The following is an 18,233-nucleotide window of genomic DNA, read 5'->3' as shown; positions in this document are numbered from 1 at the left end:
TTAAAGTGAATAATCCCCCATTGGGTGTATTCCTTCATTGGGTATAAGCTGGATGATAGTACTTCAAAATTTCTGGATTACGTTTTAGTTGATTTAGGTAATGGCCTTGTGAAAGAACAGGAAAGCTTAGTTGTGAGTTTTTATTAAAAGGCCATCAGATATCGAGCAAAAGGCCTTGGAGCTCAGGTCTACATTAGAAAGGCCCCCAGTAATTACTAACCAGATGTAAAATAAAGTCATTACCAACTTTCACTGCTCCATAGCTCTGTTCAAATGAGCTGAGGGACAGTAAGCAATTTAAATTTTTTTCTATGTATTTTTAAATTTTGAAATAACAAAATTAATTAGGAAAGTGGGTCTAAAGCTTTGCAAGAAAAGAAGTCCAGAGCAATGTCTCTTTTGCTCAGCAAAATCTCCAAATAGGGCTTTTTGGTTTATGATGGGGAGGTATGAAACCATCTCAAACTCAAGCCCTAATACCCAGAGGGCAGGGAGAGACAATACAGAAAGGATTGAGTAAGAAAAAGTAAAATTGTTTTTTAAGGCTAAGTAATGGGAATGTGGAGCTTTTGAATCACCACCTGGGAGAGAAGGAAAGGGCGAGAAGCAGAGAAACATCTTGGAGAAAAGATCTGACCCCCATCACAGGAAGCAGGTCAAATCCTGATGAAAAAGCATCAGTGAGAAAATACCTTTGGGGAGACAGATTTCAAGTGGCAGGTACTATTTGTGGAGCTGGCAAAGAGAAACAGCTTTTTTCAGTATTTTTATAAAAATAAGAAATGAAAAGATGGAGCAGTGGCTGGAAAAAGATGTCAGGCAACAGGAAGGGTTTTTGTAAAGGATAGCATTACTGTATATTTGTACACTGATGGAAATAGTCCAATAGAAAGAAATAAAATAAAATGGAAGATCATTCATGGCAGGGGGAAAATCCTTAAGTAGGAGGGACAAGATGGGATGCAGTGCATAAAGTTTGCCCCCAGATGGGAACTCAGAGTTTATCCACTGCAGCAAGACAAAGGGCAGAGAACCTGGTGCAGGTACTGGTAAGTTGACAGATTTGGTCATAGGAAGATTATTTTATCTTATTTTATTTTATTTTATTTTATTTTATTTTATTTTATTTTATTTAAGACTTATTTAGAGAGAGAGTGTGTGTGCATGTATGTGCATGAGTGGGGGAGAAGAAGAGGGAGAGAGAGGGACAGAGAGCATCTCCAGCAGGACCCCCCCCTCCCCCTGCTGAGCATGGAGCCCAATATGGGCCTCGAATCCAGGACCCTAAGATCATGACCTGAGCCAAAATTGAGAGTCAGCCACTTAACCAACTGAGCCTTCCGGGTACCCCATGGGAACATATTTTAAAAAGTCTTTTCTATTTTCTTGATGCAATAGGAGCATGATTATCTGGCGAGCGTGATGGGAAAGAAGGTGGCTAGGGGAGGGTTGAGAAGAGAAATAGCCACCTTGGAGAGGAGGAGAGCGCACAAACTGAAGAGATATGGTAAGATTGCTAGGCAGAGCTGAGGGCTCATATGATGGTTCTCTGGACCATTCTATGAAAAATACTGCAGTCGGTTTAGGCATTTGAGAATAGAACAAGGGAGAGGGGAACTGAGTTACCTGGATAATAAGTGTACTCTTTCCATTCCACAGCCATAAAATTTCCATGTTCCAAATGTTCAGATTTCTTAACCAGCTAACATAATGTAACATAAAGTAAGCTACCACACCGCAGTGACAGAGAAGGTAAGTTTTCAGTCACTTTATTTTTCCACCTTTCTTTATGTTCCTTGGACAGACACCGATTCCAGTATGGCCTTTAATTCTGAATCTGAAAACCAGTTTAGCATGGCTTTACATCTGATGCATCGGTTTTCCAGAAAGCCAGAGAGCTGTGTTCTGTTTGGGAAGGAAAAGAGAAAGATTCTAGGCGAAACAATCATTTCTTAAATTTGTTAAGTAGCTAAGCCAAATCAAATACATTTTACAAACGTGTGGGAAAATTTAATTATATGAATAAAACCATCGACTGTGAGGTTTAAGTGTTAGGAGAAAACATCAGGGAAATGATAAGGCACTCATTTCCAAGAGAGAAAATAAAAGGTTCTGTATAATTCTGACAGTCAAGATTAAAAGGAAAAAAAAAAAACTATATCAGGCTTTTATTTATTCACCGATGCACTAACGGTGCTGCATCTGTCTGAAGATTGTAAGAGACAATAGCCTGAAGAAATACATCAACAAAACTCTGCTTGTTTTTTTTTATTATTATCCTAATATTTTGTATTCTGATTTGTACTAGACTTCATGTCCTCTGTCGATTTCAATATTTAACATCTGCCCAGGGGTCTGCTATATTTTGAACAATAACAATTTATCCAGTGCATTTCTAACTGTTACTGATTATAATAACTATCACTGTTTGAGCACTTACTCTGGCTTGGATCATTCCGATAATCAAACCCATGAAGTAGGTATGAGTACTAGTTATCATTCCCTCTACTGTCTCTAGCTGGTCACTTCTCAAAACCCTCTCTTCTCTAATCTGCCTGCCCAATATAGAGCTGTCCACATTCTTGGAACACTTCTAAACTAAGAGCCAATAGTAACTTCAGCCTCTGGCTCATTCTTCCTCTACAGTACAAGGATATTTAAACCCTAAACCCCCAAATTTAAAAAGTCGGCAGTTCTAAATGCTGATCATTGTATGCTTCTTTACCTCACACAAACATGATCCCATCTTCCTTAAAATATTTTGCTCTAATGAGTACTTTGCTCTAATGGGTACTTTTCAAACTCTAGGAATTGCTGAAGGAAGGGAAAAAATGTTAGAAGATCTATAAACCAATCACCATTACCATGAGTTACTTTGTAATTGAGGTGACTTCTCTATAACTTGGGACCAAGAGGCAGCAAATATTATTATTATTCAATATTCCATGAAATATTTTTATTCTTATTTGAGCTTAACCTGAAATTATACAGGACGGCATAATTCATCTCAATATTCATTGAATAAAATTGCAATCCTGAGTTTTAAGGAAGAGAATTGGAAAGGAAGATGCTATTGCAAGTGAAAAAAAATGAATCCATTTATTGCTTCATCGTACTCTTTCCTTTGGTCCCTGCCTCTTTTTTAAAAACCCAGCAGCCAGGGGCTCAGGTCATGATCCCAGGCTCCCTGCTCAGCGGGGAATCTGCTTCTCCCTCCCCCTCTGCCCCTCCCCACCATGCACCTGCACACGTTCCCTCTCACTCTCTCAAAAAAAAAAAAAAATCCAATGGCCAAACTGATATGGCTTCTTATTATGTAACTAAAGTACTTATTACGGTGAGGGGCAAGTGGAAGTCCTAGCTAAAAGTACCAGTGTTAGACTCACCCTTGAAGCATTTGGGGATTTCAATGGTGCCATCTATGCACTCAGCATCCTCTGTGTAGCTACACTTCTTTTCCTTATTCTTGCAGTAGAAAGAAACTTTTTGACCATGTAGCATTCCATCCTTAAATTTTTCTTGAAGCTTTACTCTCTCTCCTTGGTATAGCACAGTAGCTTTTTTAACAGATAATTTACAAGATGCTGAAAGAGACAATATTTGTAGTCAAGACTTAGGAGTTCATTTAGTCTTTCTTAAGGACAACATAGCATTTGAATTAGTAGATGAGTACACCTGAAACAAACTGCTCAAGACAAGAAGACTCCAAGTATGTTCATAGTGACTAATGTCAGTGTCAGTGCTAATAGCAATTCTTTATCAATAGAACCATTAATCATGGCTTCCAAGATGCCTTTTTCTCCCCCCTGTAGTAGTGACATATGAGGGTCAAAGCAGAAACATCAGATTTTAGGCGTCAGTGAAAAAGAATTTCTACCAGATATTGCCATTTCATACATACCTCCACTGCCCCACTTAGATCCCATTTATTAAGCTAGTGTAGCCATCTACCAGCCACTGTGTGCATTGGCTGATAATAGCTCATAAAGGTTCCTTTCTCTGAAAAGTTGCCCTCAGCCATAAGGGAGCTGCCTCTTCTGGGAGCGAATCAGCCCCCACACGAAGGTCAGGGAAGGGAGCAGCCCATAGCCAATGACTGATTAATAAAAGCATACAAGAGGCAGGTCCCCATTCCCTTTGGCGGGACCCATTCTGGAGTAGAATTCATGTCTAGAGCTCCCCAAGGGGATGAAACTGAAACCAGACTCCTGTTGAGACCACATATTTGTTCAAAACTTAGTCCCTGAATCATCATCATCATCATCATCAGCAGCAGCAGCAGCAGCAGGAACTTGGTGGAAATGCACATTCTCAGGTCCTATACCAGATCTACTGAATCAGAAACTCTGTGTTTAAATAAGCCCTCCAGATGATTCTGGGGTACAGGGAAATTGCGACACTCACTGAATAAATCATCTGTGCTTGAATCCCTATCTTAGGCTCTGCTTCTAGGGGACCCCAACCTAAGACACTAATTATACATCATTTTGCCTGCAGTGCCTAATTTTCTTTTCTTTTCTTTTTAAAGATTTATTTATTTATTTATGATAGACATAGAGAGAGAGAGAGAGAGAGGCAGAGACACAGGAGGAGGGAGAAGCAGGCTCCATGCCGGGAGCCCGATGTGGGACTCGATCCCGGGACTCCAGGATAGCGCCCTGGGCCAAAGGCAGGCGCTAAACCGCTGAGCCACCCAGGGATCCCCGTAATTTTCTTTTCTGCTTAGACTGCCTAGGCCTATGGCAACCTGAGCAGAAATATAGTGCTAATACTCTTGCATAGGCATGACCCCAGATCGAGGATAGACACCTAACTCAAAAGGAACCAGTGTTTCCAGGAAAAGATGCCAGTTAGTGATGAGTCCTTTGGCTGAAAGGTCCTAGTGTAGAGTCAAGCCATGTTTGAAGTGAGTGAGCAGGGAAACACGGAGATGAGAGAGAGACCATGAGGCCACTGAGATATGGAAAGAGTAGCAATAGGGCCTGACTTTCAGTTCCAATCCTCAGGAGGACCAGTTGCATTTCATTTCCTCATCTTCCATGTCCACATGATCACTTGTTGCCCATTTATGACAAACCCCCATTTCCTTGAACAATCTTGAATGTGTGGTTGTTTTTTGCAATAATGAGAAGAGTCTAGACTAGAAGAAAGCAGAAAAGGATGCTCACAGGAAGGCAAGTATAGGAAACCCACACAATCTTCCATCATATCCTCAATGTTACAGATCCTCAAAGGATCTGTTTATCCTCTACAGTATCATCTCAAACAAGCTTCCTAAGCATGAAGCTCCCCTTGCACATGTGAGTCCTAAAGTTCAATAACTGAAGCAAGTCTGAACAATGAGCAGAAAATGATTGGCACAAGAAAATGGCAAGTAAGGTTAATCCACTGGATAAATTCAGACATGAGTTATGATCTTACCCATATTTCATACCTTTACAACTTGGTTGTGCAGACCAGTTTCCAAATTTGTTACATTCCACTACTTCCGGGCCATCCAAGGTATACGTATCATGGCATCCATACATGGCTTTATCCTTGTAATAAAGTATTTGTTTTGCAGGATAGTTCACAAACCCATTATCTGGTCTTGATGGGAATGGGCATTTTACTTCTAAAAAGTGTATTCATTAAGACATATTAGTATAAAAGGTAGTACTTTCCCATAGTTATGAAATATTTACTTTCCAGCTTCCATTACTCCCATTGAGCCACTGGGTGTTCCTGTAGCTGGAATGCAATTTCTAGGGACCTAGGTGTTCAATTCTGTCCCCCTTATCTTATGCTCACATGACCCTGGATATTAAAAAGAAACAATACTTTGAAAGTTAAATCAGTGAGTTACCAAGTTCTTTGGGCTCTCATACAATCACAAGGTATTTTTTTTTCAAATTTCATCTCCATGCAGTCTAAGATGGCAGGTTTGAAAGAAGAAAAAAAAGTCTGTCTCTTTTAATCAACAAACCATGAAATTAAAACACAAAGATTCCCTCCACACGCACTAGCACACCATTATTGGATTTCAGATGTTAAATCTAATTCTTATGAATGTCTTCAGTCTATACGAGAAGCCAGAATGAAATATGGAGAAACGTGGTGCTTCTAGCTGGCACCTGAATCTAGGAGTCTATAGTAATATTTAAAAAATAGTCCATGGAAGAAAAGAAAAGCTCTTTTCTATAGAAGCATGCAAGCTAATAAATAAAGAAGAAAAGATAAAAAGTCTGCAACCACCAGTGTCATGACTAAGTCGAGGATCCTCAGAGGATGTCAAAATTCCAGCTAGAGTAGATATTCACACAATCTCAAAGTATTACCCACCATTTGCTTACTAATTTCAAAGAGGAAAAGATGCCTTTACCAAAAGAAGATCTAACAATCCACCTGACCAAGGGATCAAATGAAGCAAGACCAGTGGTGCCTCCTGATGTGATGGATTCTTAACAAAATTATTTAACTTGAAGCTAATCACAAGTAAATCATCAACCAGATTCAGATTATGCTAGAAGACAAGCCTATATTCTTTAAAAATATCAAGGAATGGCACCTGAGTGGCTCAGTCAATTAAGCATCTCTCTTTCTTTCTCTCTCTCTCTCAAAGATTTTATTTATTTATTTATTTATTTATTTATTTATTTAGGGGGGGAAGAGAGAGAGAAAGCACAAGGAGGGGGAGCAGCAGGCAGAGGGAGAAGCAGGCTCCCCACTGAGCAGGGACCCTGGAATCATGACCTGAGCTGAAGGCAGATGCTTAATGACTGAACCACCCAGGTGCCTCTAAGCATCTGGCTTGATTTCACCTCAAGTTGTGATCTCAGGATTGAGAGACTGAGCCCCTCATTGGGCTCCATGCTGGGCATGGAGTCTGCTTGGCATTCTCTCTCTCCCTCTCCCTCTCCCCCTCCCTCTCCACCCCTGTACACACTCGCACTCTCTCTCTTTCTCAAAAAAGGATATAGGTAAATAAAAATAAAAATGCCAAGGAAAGACAATTATAAAGTCAGAGGGTCATTCTTAACCAAAGGAGACTAAGGAGACATGACACTAAACTAAATGTGTGACACTTGATGAGATCTCATGTAAAACAAAACTGAACACTTTCAGGTCAATGCAGGGGGGGGGCGGTGGTTGCACATGAAATTAATGTTGCTAATTGTTTATATTATTATAATAATTTAAATCATTATTGTTAATAATTCAAAATGCATTAAATGTCTTGCCTACAGTGACAATGTTCTTGTTCTTAGGACATTCATGCTGAAGTATTTATGGGTAAGTGTCATGATGTGTACAACTTATTTTCAAATGGTTCAGGAAGAAAAAACATCTGTCTACGGAAAAAGAGAGAGAGACATAGAAAGTTACAACATTTTGGCAGTTGATGCATCTAGGTGAAATTTGAAAAAGAAAAAAAATGAACCTATTGCTTAGGATTGAAAGAATTAAATGAGATGACACATATACAGCAGGAGACGAGTGCCTGACCCAGAGTTTCAGTCCCTCAGAGGTGCTTTGTATCATTATTGGTAGTTTCCCCATGTTAAAAAGCACTTATGCTTTGGATCATTCAAGACATATCTGCAATATCTACTTAGGAGAAAGTAGTAGTCCTCAGTATAACTCCTTGTGTACATGATAAAGCCTATAATTTTGCTACTTTTGTGTAGTTGACAAACTCAAAGATAATGAAGATAGGTGAAATTGAAAGAGGAAGGGGGTGCCTGGGTGGCTCAGTGAGTTAAGCATCTGACTCTTGATTTCTGCTCAGGTCATGATCTCAGGGTTGCAGGACTGACCCTCATGTCAGGCTCTGTGCTGGGCCTGGAGCCTGCTTGAGATTCTCTCTTCCCTTCTCTCTTTGCCCTTCCCCCTCTCTGCACGCACATGCATGCTCTTTTTCTAAAAGAATAAAAATAAATAGAAGAGGAAGAATTTTCATAATTTTTTAAATCAAATATTCTTGTGATTCTTAGTAAAAGCTTGTGACAATCTGACTACAGCCCAGTTTTTCACCTTCATCTCCTGGTACTCCCCAGTTTAATCCTGGCTTCTCTCTACCAGCCTCACCACCATATTCGACTGTCCATGCACACACACTGTTCTCTCACATCTCCCTGATTTTCCATGCCTTTTCCTTATTCTCCATTCTCCTCTTCCAGGAAGCTCTCCCAAGCAGCTCCAAACAGTTCATTGCATTATATTTAATTGTCCTGAGGTCAGAAGCCAGGTCTCATTCATCTGATATCCCCAACACCCAGCACACTGCCTGGCACATGGTAGATATCAATAAACATTTGTTGAACAAGGCCATTGGAAACACTCGATGATAGAATTTTCCATACTTCTCAAACATGGGATTCTATACTATTGTAATAGTTTTGTCTAGTTGCACCTACCTCTGCATTCTGGTAATGTAGTCCAATTTCCATGTGCTGTGCATGTAATTGTATCATTTCCAAACATAGCATAGTGTGGCAAACATTCAAAGACAGCCTTGTTTCCATAGAGAGAGTTGTTTGTAGCCAATGGCTTAAAAACACTAAGTGTTGCAAACTTAGGTACCGATGGGGGAGGGCAGGTTACAGCTGGAAAAGAAAGAATGATCACTCTTATGAAATAGTTGAGTCCTTTAAAGATACTCTTTACAGAAAGGAAAAAAAAAAAAAACAGATTAACTTGAGAGAATGCAAAAATTGATCAAATGCCAGGGTAAAAACAATCTATTGTAGAAGTTGTGCAAGAAAATATGATTTGAAAATCAGATGTCTGAACCAGTCCAAAGACTGAAAAATGAAGTAAATCTAAGTTTCATTACCACTAATTTGCCTATTATAATGACACAATGCATAGGTTTCCCTAAGTCTTTAATCTAAATGCTACTTGGAAGATGTCTCTGGAAGTGAATTGGTGGAGAACCATACTGCAATAATTTTTTTAAGATTATTTATTTATTTATTAGAGACAGAGAGAGAGAGAAATAGGCAGAAAGAGAAGCAGGCTCCATGCAGGGAGCCTGACGTGGGACTCAATCCCGGGTCTCCAGGATCATGCCCTGGGTGGAAGGTGGTGCTAAACCGCTAAGCCACCGGGTCTGCCCCATCCTGCAATAATTGCTGATGATAGCACTTGGTACAAAGTCGTTTGTGACATCTCAGTTCCACTGCTGTTTTACATTTGTTCCTATTGAATATCTCCTGCTTTTGCACTCTGTATGTATGGAGCTTATATAAGTAGCTTTACCTGGAGGCATAGTAGGGATTGTCATCTGTACTCACTAATATGGTGTTTCAATAAGTCCAGGGAGAGTTATACCAATGTAAAGAAAGTCAGTGCAGACCAGAATGTGATTTAATTTGAATTATTTAGATCGTTGCTACTCAAAGTGTGATCTATGAGCCAGCGGCAGAGGAAAGCCTGGAGGCTTACAAGAAATGCAGAAGCTCAGACCCCACCACGGACACTTGAATCAAAATCTGCATCTTAACAAGATGCCCAGTTGAGTCATACATATGTTAAAGTATGAGAAGTTCTCACTTAGATGAGATTGAAGAAAAGTAGACTTTCTGTTTGTAACCAAGAAGAAAAAGTAACTTTACATAATTTATATAAATCTGCTTACAAGGGAAACAATAGGAATCATGGTGATTTTTAGTGCTGAGTAAAGAACTCTAATTTACCCTTAAAAATACTTTGGTAGTTCAGCTTTTCTTAAACTATCATTGATTTGAAATTGCTTTACTTTGTTACTGGCTCTTGCTAGGACAGGCCTCACTGAAATGTTAAAGAACTACAACCATTATTGTAATGCAGGGGCCTCCTGGTCAATGATTGTACTGGACTCCTATGAATCACAAGTTAGGGAACATCAGAATGTCCCTCCCTAGATGAACAATGCCCAGAGCCGACCCTGACTTCGTGACTGAGTGTCCCTTGGATAAACCAGCAGTGTTTTGGGGGGCAATCCCACCCCACTCCTATGAGGCAAGGCCCTTACATGGAGTCCAAGCTCACTGTGAAGGTTACTTTCCTGTCTCCCTCATCACTAGACATACTTCCTGGGGGCAGACTGAAGTCTTCTGAGCCATGTAGCCTCAGTGCTGAGAACAGGATATGGCACACATTAGGTCCTCAACACCTGTTTATGGAACACAAATGGGTGAATGTATAAATGAATGAATGAGGTCCCAGAGTGGGAGGAAGATGTTTGATCTCACTAGATGTTCTTCTAGTCAAATGATGGCAGTCTGCGATTGACCAACGCCACATGTATCCAAGCCCCTGCCAAGAACTGTGAGTGATGAAATGAATAGACCCAGATATCTCTGGATCCACGAGGTGAAGGATACAAATGTGTTCACAAGTCAAACGCTTTCTTTCTGTCATTCCAAAAGGGTTGTTGCATCTTCCAAGGTGAGTTGATATCAGGATGGACACTCCCCATAAAGGTGAGCAACTGTCCAATGAAATCAAGACTGAGGGATTTCCAGGGTGTGGAACATACAGGTGTCAAACAAGCAAAGTCCCAGGCAAACCAATTAGTCTCCCCATAACTGGGTTCCCCCAGACTCACGAGTACAGACAGGAAGGTCAACACTCCATTTTCCTTCCTCGGTGCATTTAGCAGAGCTACTTCCATTTAGATAAAACCTGCAAAGGGAAAATGGAACCCATCAAGCAGTAAAAGAATCCATTGATGGCATTTCAAATGTCTTCTCCACTGAGCATTGCTTCAGATTAATGCTACCGACTTTCCCCCTATTTTGTAATGCTGTTTTCCTGAGTTGCTCAGCGCTCATTTAAGGCTCATCAAATTTCCCAGCCCAGGGCTGCAGAGGTCTCACAGAAGAATGAGAAGTTTCCATAGCTATGAGCATAGAAGCCAAAACCCCAAATCCCTCTTTTCCAATCAGCAGGCCAAATTAACAGCTTCTTATGTGGAGCAAAGAAGCGTCTGTCTCTTCTTCAGGATCACAAAAGTGAATCAAACTGAGTCATGGCTGCTATCCATTTTCTGAAACGATTCAGTCTACTGACATAAATGGGTAAAAACAATGCAGTATATTTCCATTGAAAACACTGTCTCCTCGAAGCGAATTGTTTCAAGGTACTTTGTCATCAGACCCACAAATTAATTGATGTTTCAGATGAAAGGAGTCCAATTCTCTTTAACACATAGTATTTCTTAATTTTCAATTCCGAGCAAGAAGTCTCGGTGCAATTTTGCCCTAGGATACAGACGACGTGCTATTGACAATGTCACTGGCAGTGCCTTTGCTCATAAGGCACATAAGCTATATATGACCCGCTGTACATGCTTTCTTGCTGGGAATGCTGTCCTGCATTGCGTGAGGATTAACAGAAGTATGTTTTATACCACCACACACCCAACCTTCACCAAAGAACTCCCTTCTGGGGGCAGCCCAGGTGGCTCAGCACTTTAGCACCGCCTTCAGTCCAGGTTGTGATCCTGGAGACCCAGAATCGAGTCCTGTGTCAGGCTTCCTACAGGGAGCCTGCTTCTCCCTCTGCCTGTGTCTCTGCCTCTCTCTCTCTCTTTCTGTGTCTTGAATAAATTAAAAAAAAAAAAAAAAAAACCTCCCTTCTGGAGACTCCCAAGTCAGTCAATCAAATTAGGTTCATAACTAAAGCTCAAGTCCAATTCCTAAAGTATCTTAACCTTCATGCCAAGATTTGACCCAGAGATTATTAAGAATTATTATCCAGTTTTAATCATTCCAGTGTACCTCCTCAGATAAGTAATTAATTGGGAGAAAAAAGTTTTAATGCAGTAGCAACTTCACATTTCACGAGTTGTTATGGTTTCCCCAACCCCAATACCACTGTGATATAGATTAAAAACAGGACTATAATTGATTTATATTCAGCAAGTCCAGCCTGAAGGCTAAAAATAAAATATGTCTTGATGTTTAGCTTAAAGGCACAGAAATGTTCTGCATCTGTTGGCTAGACGTCCTTACCCAGTGTTACAAGCAAAACTGATCGTGTTGGGATATTCAAAAGTTGTATAGCGTACAGCTCCATTTTCTAAGATTCCAGCAAAAGGACATACTCTGGCTGTAATTTAAAGATAAAAAGGTGAATTTCAATGTATAGAATTTTTCATTAAAGCAACAACATATAAACTCATTTCTATTTTTTGATCCAATAACTCTACTGTTAATTATTCTAAGAAAAGAAATCAAAGTTAGTCAAATGATATATGCACAAAGGGGCTCATTGCACTGTTATCTCTAATAACAAAAATTGGACAGGCTAAATGTTTAACATCAGGTGATTGTTTTGATTAATTATGGCAAATCAATAGTTGAACTCTCATGCAGCCAATGTGAATATGAATTATGAAGAGCATGGAGATACAGTTAATGTTTATGCTATGCAGATGAAATAGAAAAATATAAAATGGTACCTACTCTCTACAATGATGCAAAAATACACATGTGGAAAGTAACTTGAAAAAATGAAATTGGTAGTGTTCTAGGCTTATGACCAATTTAAAGAAAGCTTTTCTCTTATGATGTTATAGCTATTTTTTATTAAAAATCGTGTTTAGTCCTTTTTAAATCAAAAAGCATGCTAAAATCACTTTTATGAAATATGTGATTTTCACAAAGGTCATGTTCATATGACCAAAATAACCAGAGCTCATATAGATCCATATAGTTATTTTTACTGTTTAACTTCTACTTAAAATTGCCAGAAATTCTATTGGGTTGATTGCTCTATATTTGACTGCCAAAAGTAATGTGGGCATGGGACCACAGAACCATGGTCTAAGGAATAAAGAAAAGCCACCATCTACCATGAGGTGATGGCAATAAATTTATACTTAAGTTTTTAATATGTGTATATATAAATTATTGTAACTTATTATAAATTATTAGATAATCATATATAATTCATATATTTATTATAAGGTATTATAATGTGATGATTATATTAGATCTGCTTTAATTTTGAGGCAAAATCCAAAGATATGATGATTCCTTGTGTTTTACTTAGTCAAGAGTCTCTTTGGTATCTAAATTTTGGAGTATCTGTACATCTTTTTTTTTTTTTTTTTTTTAACTCTGCAGTGTTTCTCTCTCCTATACCCTGGCAGGTCTTCACTCTCCTACTTCCAGGCTATGCTCACCTCCTCCTCTCTAAACAGCACCCACTGCCTCTGGTCTCTCCTCCCATGAACATCCCCGCAGGTCCTCTTGTGTCTTCGCAGCTCTTCCCTCTGTGCCTCTGCTGGCCCTCTGTGCCCCCAGCATGACAAAGTAGGTTATCCCCCAAGTGTCCAGAATCCAATGAGGGAAAGCGAGTGGGAGAAGGCACTGACTTACGTATACACCTCACGGTGTTCGTGAGCCAAACTCCTGTCAGAGGGCAGGTGAACCGCCTCGTCAGACCTCGGAACACATAGCCCGGCTGGCAGGAGTACGTTATCTGCTCCCCTGGGTCATAGAATGTTTTTAATGGAACAACTGTGGCAAATGGTATATCATCTGGTTTGGGACAAGCTGAAATAAAGCACAAAGTGGTTAAGAAATCCATATTTTTCTAAAATAAGGTGAAATCAGAGAGGGAGACACACCATAAGAGACTGTTAACCCTAGGAAACAAACTGAGGGTTGCTGGAGGGGAGCAAGGTGGGGAGATGGAGTAACTGGGTGATGGGCATTAAGGAGGGCACGTGATGTAATGAGCACTGGGCATTACATGCAACTGATGAATCACTAAACTCTACCTCTGAAGCTAATAATACACTATATGTTAACTAACTGATTTTAAATAAAATTTTAAAAAGAACTCTATATTTTCACTTTTAAGCTCAGCTAAAAGTTGAGTTTTTTTTTTAAAGTTGAGTTTTTAGCTTTTCATTTTTCCAGCACAAAAATGAAAAAACTATTTAATGCTGCCAAAAGTAACTATGCCAAGTTCTATGTCAAATATTTCACATATGCAATATCTCATCTAATCTCCTCAACAACCCTGTGAAGGATACTATAGTTATCCCCATTTTATTGGTCAATCCATCGAGGCTTCAACTGGCTGAATATCTTAGGGAGCTTTAAGTAATGACAATATTGAAGAATCGGTATCCAGCATCTGCACTAGAGAGAATTTTAATTATCATTATTGATCCCTGTCATGTGCTAGGGGGTTGGATATATTAATTATATTTGCAAAAGCAAAGAATACTTACTCCGTCCTGCAGTAGCAACATGGCAGAGAACACTCGAGAACAAGATGAGCCACAGAGAAATCATTATGGATGACACACACGGGCACTACCAAAGTGGTTTCCTCTGCTAAAAAGAAGGATGTAAATATAAAAGTGCTTAAACATTAACCTCTTCTCCTGTGTCCTTTTATCTCTGTCAATAGAAGGTAAAATATCACAATTTGAAAGGAACCCTGAGACTTATTTTTTAATCATTTACTTTCACTTCTGTGGGTCTGTTGTGAAATCTTTGGCAAATGGTTTCCGTCTTCATAGCATTTATTTTAACAGCACAACAGTGCTCGTTATCACCCCTGATAGAATCTTGGTGATTCCCAGATTGTCAGGCCTCTACACCAGACCTCTCATCCTCCATCCTTAGTTTTGTATACATAGTAGGTGGAGGATCAGAAGTGAGGAGCACCTGCTTCTCCCACCATCTTGATGTAGAAACCTAGGACCATCTCTGGGTTTCAGTCTCCACACCTCTAAAATGATATTCCACTTTCCAGATGTATGATTCCAAAGAACATCCACCAGGGAGGCATCGAAAATTATAATGCCTAAAAAAACCGAGTTCATCATCTTCCGTCACAAAATGATGCTTTCTTCCAGATTTCTGTTCTACCTACAATTAGTAATGAGACTGTCCTGGGAGCTCCAGGTGCAAGTTTACAGCTTTCCTTAAATCCACAGTCTTCTCACATCAAGTCAACACAAAGTCCTGCTCGTTATTCTTAATGCTTAGATCTGTCTAGGCAGATTTCTAGATCTGTTTTAGGAATTGGAAAGTTGACATGAAGTTACAAGTTGGGACTCAGAGAAGAACAGAAGTTGAGTAGGAGGAGACAATGACCAATGCTGATGATGTTGCTTAGGGGTTCAGAGAGGACCAGCCATGACTTCTTCATCCTCTCATATACTCTTTGCTCTCAAGGACTGAATATACAAGTGGACGATCGCCAGAAAATAAATAAAAATAGAACTCTGACCCCTAGTTTCTGTAGCAACCAATCTGGCAAGCCAAATCATGACCTCCATGAGCAATTGAGCAATTTACTCAACTTAGGACAAACTGGAGAAACCCAAATATGTTCTTTAATGAATTGCATAGGATGCCCAGCTTCTAATTAATACACTTCCACCATCCCTATCATACCAACAACCTCCCATCAGGACATACCTGAAATTGGACCTTTCTGTCCACAATTAAGTTTGGCCACTCCTCTGAATTTGACTCTCTGCCAAATGCAAATGACAGTGATTGCCTCCCTTGTTATGGCAAAGTCTGAGTCAACTGTCTTTGCAGGTTCTCAGGTCTTTGAGGTCTAAAGTTGGTCTTTGATGTCTAAAGTTGCTTGATACACATCAGTTTAAGTAATATCCTTGTCAGGCAGTGATTCTTGAACTATGCTTCTAATTAACATTGTGTTCCATGACAAGAGGAAAAGTATACTGCCACTAATAGAAAACAATCGTAGTCCTTCCCCTTCTGTGATTAAACAACAATCTTTACAAATACACACACACACACACACATACACACATACACTCCACCTTCCCTTTCAAAGGGTTTTCTAGATCATCCACAGGCTCTAATTTATCGTGGAGAATTCCTTTAATGCATGGAGAAGAGAGAAGCTAAAGAAGACAAGACCGAGTTGTTCTACAGAACAAAGATCTGAGGTAGATGGAGGAAGAGAGAGAAAAACCAAATGGGCTGGGCATCAGGAAAACAAATCTGAGAAGTGTGAAACTAAGAAGAGACATTTTTGGCAGCAGATGCAAATGCAGTGATAGATGTTGAGAGAAACAGTGACAGAAGAGGGATTTTTAACAATATTTGCTGACAGATGTGCACCTTCACCTGAGGGGACATTTTGGAGTGGTGAGAACATTCTATATTTTCTTTTATGTGTTACTAGTGCACATGCAATGATCAAAATTCATTTTACTAAAACAAGTGAACAAAGAATAAACAAAAGACAGAAACAGACTCATAAATACACAGAACAAAATGATGGTCTCCAAAGGGTGAGGAATGGGCAAAATGGGTGAAAGGAAGTGAGAGGTACAGGCTTCCCAGTCACTGAATGAATAAATCACAGGGATTAAAGGTACAGCATAGGGAATACAGTCAATGGAACTGTAATAGCATTGTATGGTGACAGGTGGTAGCTACACTAGCAGTGAGCACAGCATTGTCAAGTCACTGTGCTGTACACCTGAAATTATGTAAAATTGTGTGTCAACTATAATTCAATTTCTAAAAAATAATTTATGAAATAAAATTAAAAATCCATCCAATTAAAAAATTTAAAAAATAAAAATTCATCCAATTAAACATTTAAGATCTGTGCATTTTATTATGTTAACTATACCTCAAATTAAAAGCAGCGCAGTCCTTCCTTCCTTCCTTCCTTCCTTCCTTCCTTCCTTCCCTCCCTTGCACCCTCAATCCCTCCATTCCTTTGTCCTTCCTTTGTAACTCTGTCCAAAAGTCATGGGGCAGACTCAGTGGGGCAGTCACATTGACTCTTGAGATGCTGACAGCCCAGTGTTGCCGCAGGATTGGCTACAAAAAGGGATTGAGAAACAGGCAAATATATGAGGGATGATGGGAGTCAGGATTTTTACTGGCGGGGAGAAGAAGCAAAAAGGAAAGAAGGAAGGCTTAAATAAACCCTGTAGCTTTGGATTAGAAGTAGTGATAGAAGTACACATTTTGCATATATATGGACAGAAACAGAAATTATAGATACAAATTATAGATACACATGGGTAAGTATGTGTGCCTGTACATACATATTATTCCTAGCTCTTTCCAAGATAGCCTGGGAATGATTATATACTTAGTATATTGTCTAGGCACACCTGGTGCCTAGATCTTGGTTTCTACTATAACTATCCATGGAAAGGCACCAAGGCTACTTGGAAAATTGGCTGATTCTAGGACTAGAAAGTGTAAGCCAAGTCTGGAACATTATGTTATGAAGAACAACTCAGATAATGCTCAGAGAATGATAGGGACATGTTAAAAGGACCCAGAAGGCATTTGAAGGGGCTCTCAATATGAGACAGTTTGAGTGTCAAAATAAGTAATGATAGTAACAAGTTATAATCCATTGACTAAAATGGAAATAAAGGAGTCCATTTTGATAGCAATAAACATATTAACAAGTATATTGGAAGATAAGAAAGTTTTCCTTATGGTAGAGTGCCAATCAATTATTGTAATAGGAATACTGGAATCAGAACATTGTCGTTTGGAAATCATCATAGAAATATTTAATTCTAAAAAAAAAAAGAAAAAAAAGAAATATTTAATTCTGGCAAAAATACCAATGGATGTTAAACTAGGGGGTATTAGTGGGATTAGAAATGGGATGCTCATATAGCCTTAAAAATGTCTCCACTTAACATAAGTATTTATTACAAAGAGAGAAAAAAGGAATTTATAGTGGAAAGATTTGGCAGACATCATCTTAATCAAATTATCAAAATTATATCACCATTAATGAGACAAATTGACATAGTATGCCCCCAGAGAGGATGTAATGGAAAGGACACAGCATCTCTTCTGCAACAGTCCTGCCCTTCACTTGATGACCTGGGTTGTGTCATGGGAAAATATTGCACATACTCAAGTTGAAGGACATTGTGCAGAATGACTGCCCTGTAATCTTCAAAATGGCCAAGGCCATGAAAGGCAGAGAAAGACTGAGGGACCTTAGGGAGAATTGTTAAGTGAGTGTGCCATGTTGTTGCTGTAAGTGCCTGAGAGGATGTTTGGTGAAGGTTGAATGGGGTCTCTGGGTAAAGAGTATTTGGAGGTTTTTGTTCTATTCTTGAAATTTTCTGTATATTTTAAATTTGAAGTTGCTTAAAAATATAACAACACAAAACAAATATGTACCCTTTTTGTGGTTTCCTTGAGGGTGGTCTTAAGCCAAACTGTATAAGGCCTCAACATTTTTTGGCATCACCCCATAAAAATCAGTAT

General features: G+C 39.3%; 1 protein-coding gene across 2 annotated transcripts; it reads right to left on the bottom strand.

The window, feature by feature from the left end:
• Window positions 1-1,753: 1,753 nt before the first annotated feature.
• On the bottom strand, window positions 1,754-16,627 carry APOH (apolipoprotein H). Of its 2 annotated transcripts, none has more exons than XM_041726770.1 (9): window positions 16,612-16,627; window positions 14,213-14,318; window positions 13,350-13,526; window positions 11,979-12,075; window positions 10,571-10,647; window positions 8,397-8,585; window positions 5,435-5,614; window positions 3,387-3,584; window positions 1,754-1,905 (listed from the first exon to the last, which is right to left on the bottom strand). In XM_041726770.1, the coding sequence occupies exons 2-9, from the start codon at window positions 14,274-14,276 to the stop codon at window positions 1,850-1,852; spliced, it is 1,038 nt and encodes a 345-aa protein (XP_041582704.1). In that variant the 5' UTR covers window positions 14,277-14,318; window positions 16,612-16,627; the 3' UTR covers window positions 1,754-1,849. The 2 variants fall into 2 exon arrangements, with proteins under 2 accessions (XP_041582704.1, XP_041582705.1); XM_041726771.1 differs by lacking the exon at window positions 16,612-16,627 and adding an exon at window positions 15,414-15,429.
• Window positions 16,628-18,233: the final 1,606 nt, after the last annotated feature.

Source organism: Vulpes lagopus, chromosome 12 (genome assembly GCF_018345385.1).
Source record: "Vulpes lagopus strain Blue_001 chromosome 12, ASM1834538v1, whole genome shotgun sequence".
Taxonomy (NCBI): Eukaryota; Metazoa; Chordata; class Mammalia; order Carnivora; family Canidae; genus Vulpes; species Vulpes lagopus.
Note: the sequence above shows the minus strand (reverse complement) of the source record. Positions and strands in the feature narration are given on the sequence as shown.

Bases quoted from the DNA above. Each gene is read 5' to 3' on its own strand.
- APOH (XM_041726770.1), bottom strand. From the start codon at position 14,276: ATGATTTCTCTGTGGCTCATCTTGTTCTCGAGTGTTCTCTGCCATGTT. The intron at 13,527-14,212 runs GTAAGTATTCTT...GCTTTATTTCAG, and splicing joins TGTTGCTACTGCAGGACGGA to CTTGTCCCAAACCAGATGAT. The intron at 10,648-11,978 runs GTAAGGACGTCT...TTCCCTTTGCAG, and splicing joins AGTTTTGCTTGTAACACTGG to GTTTTATCTAAATGGAAGTA.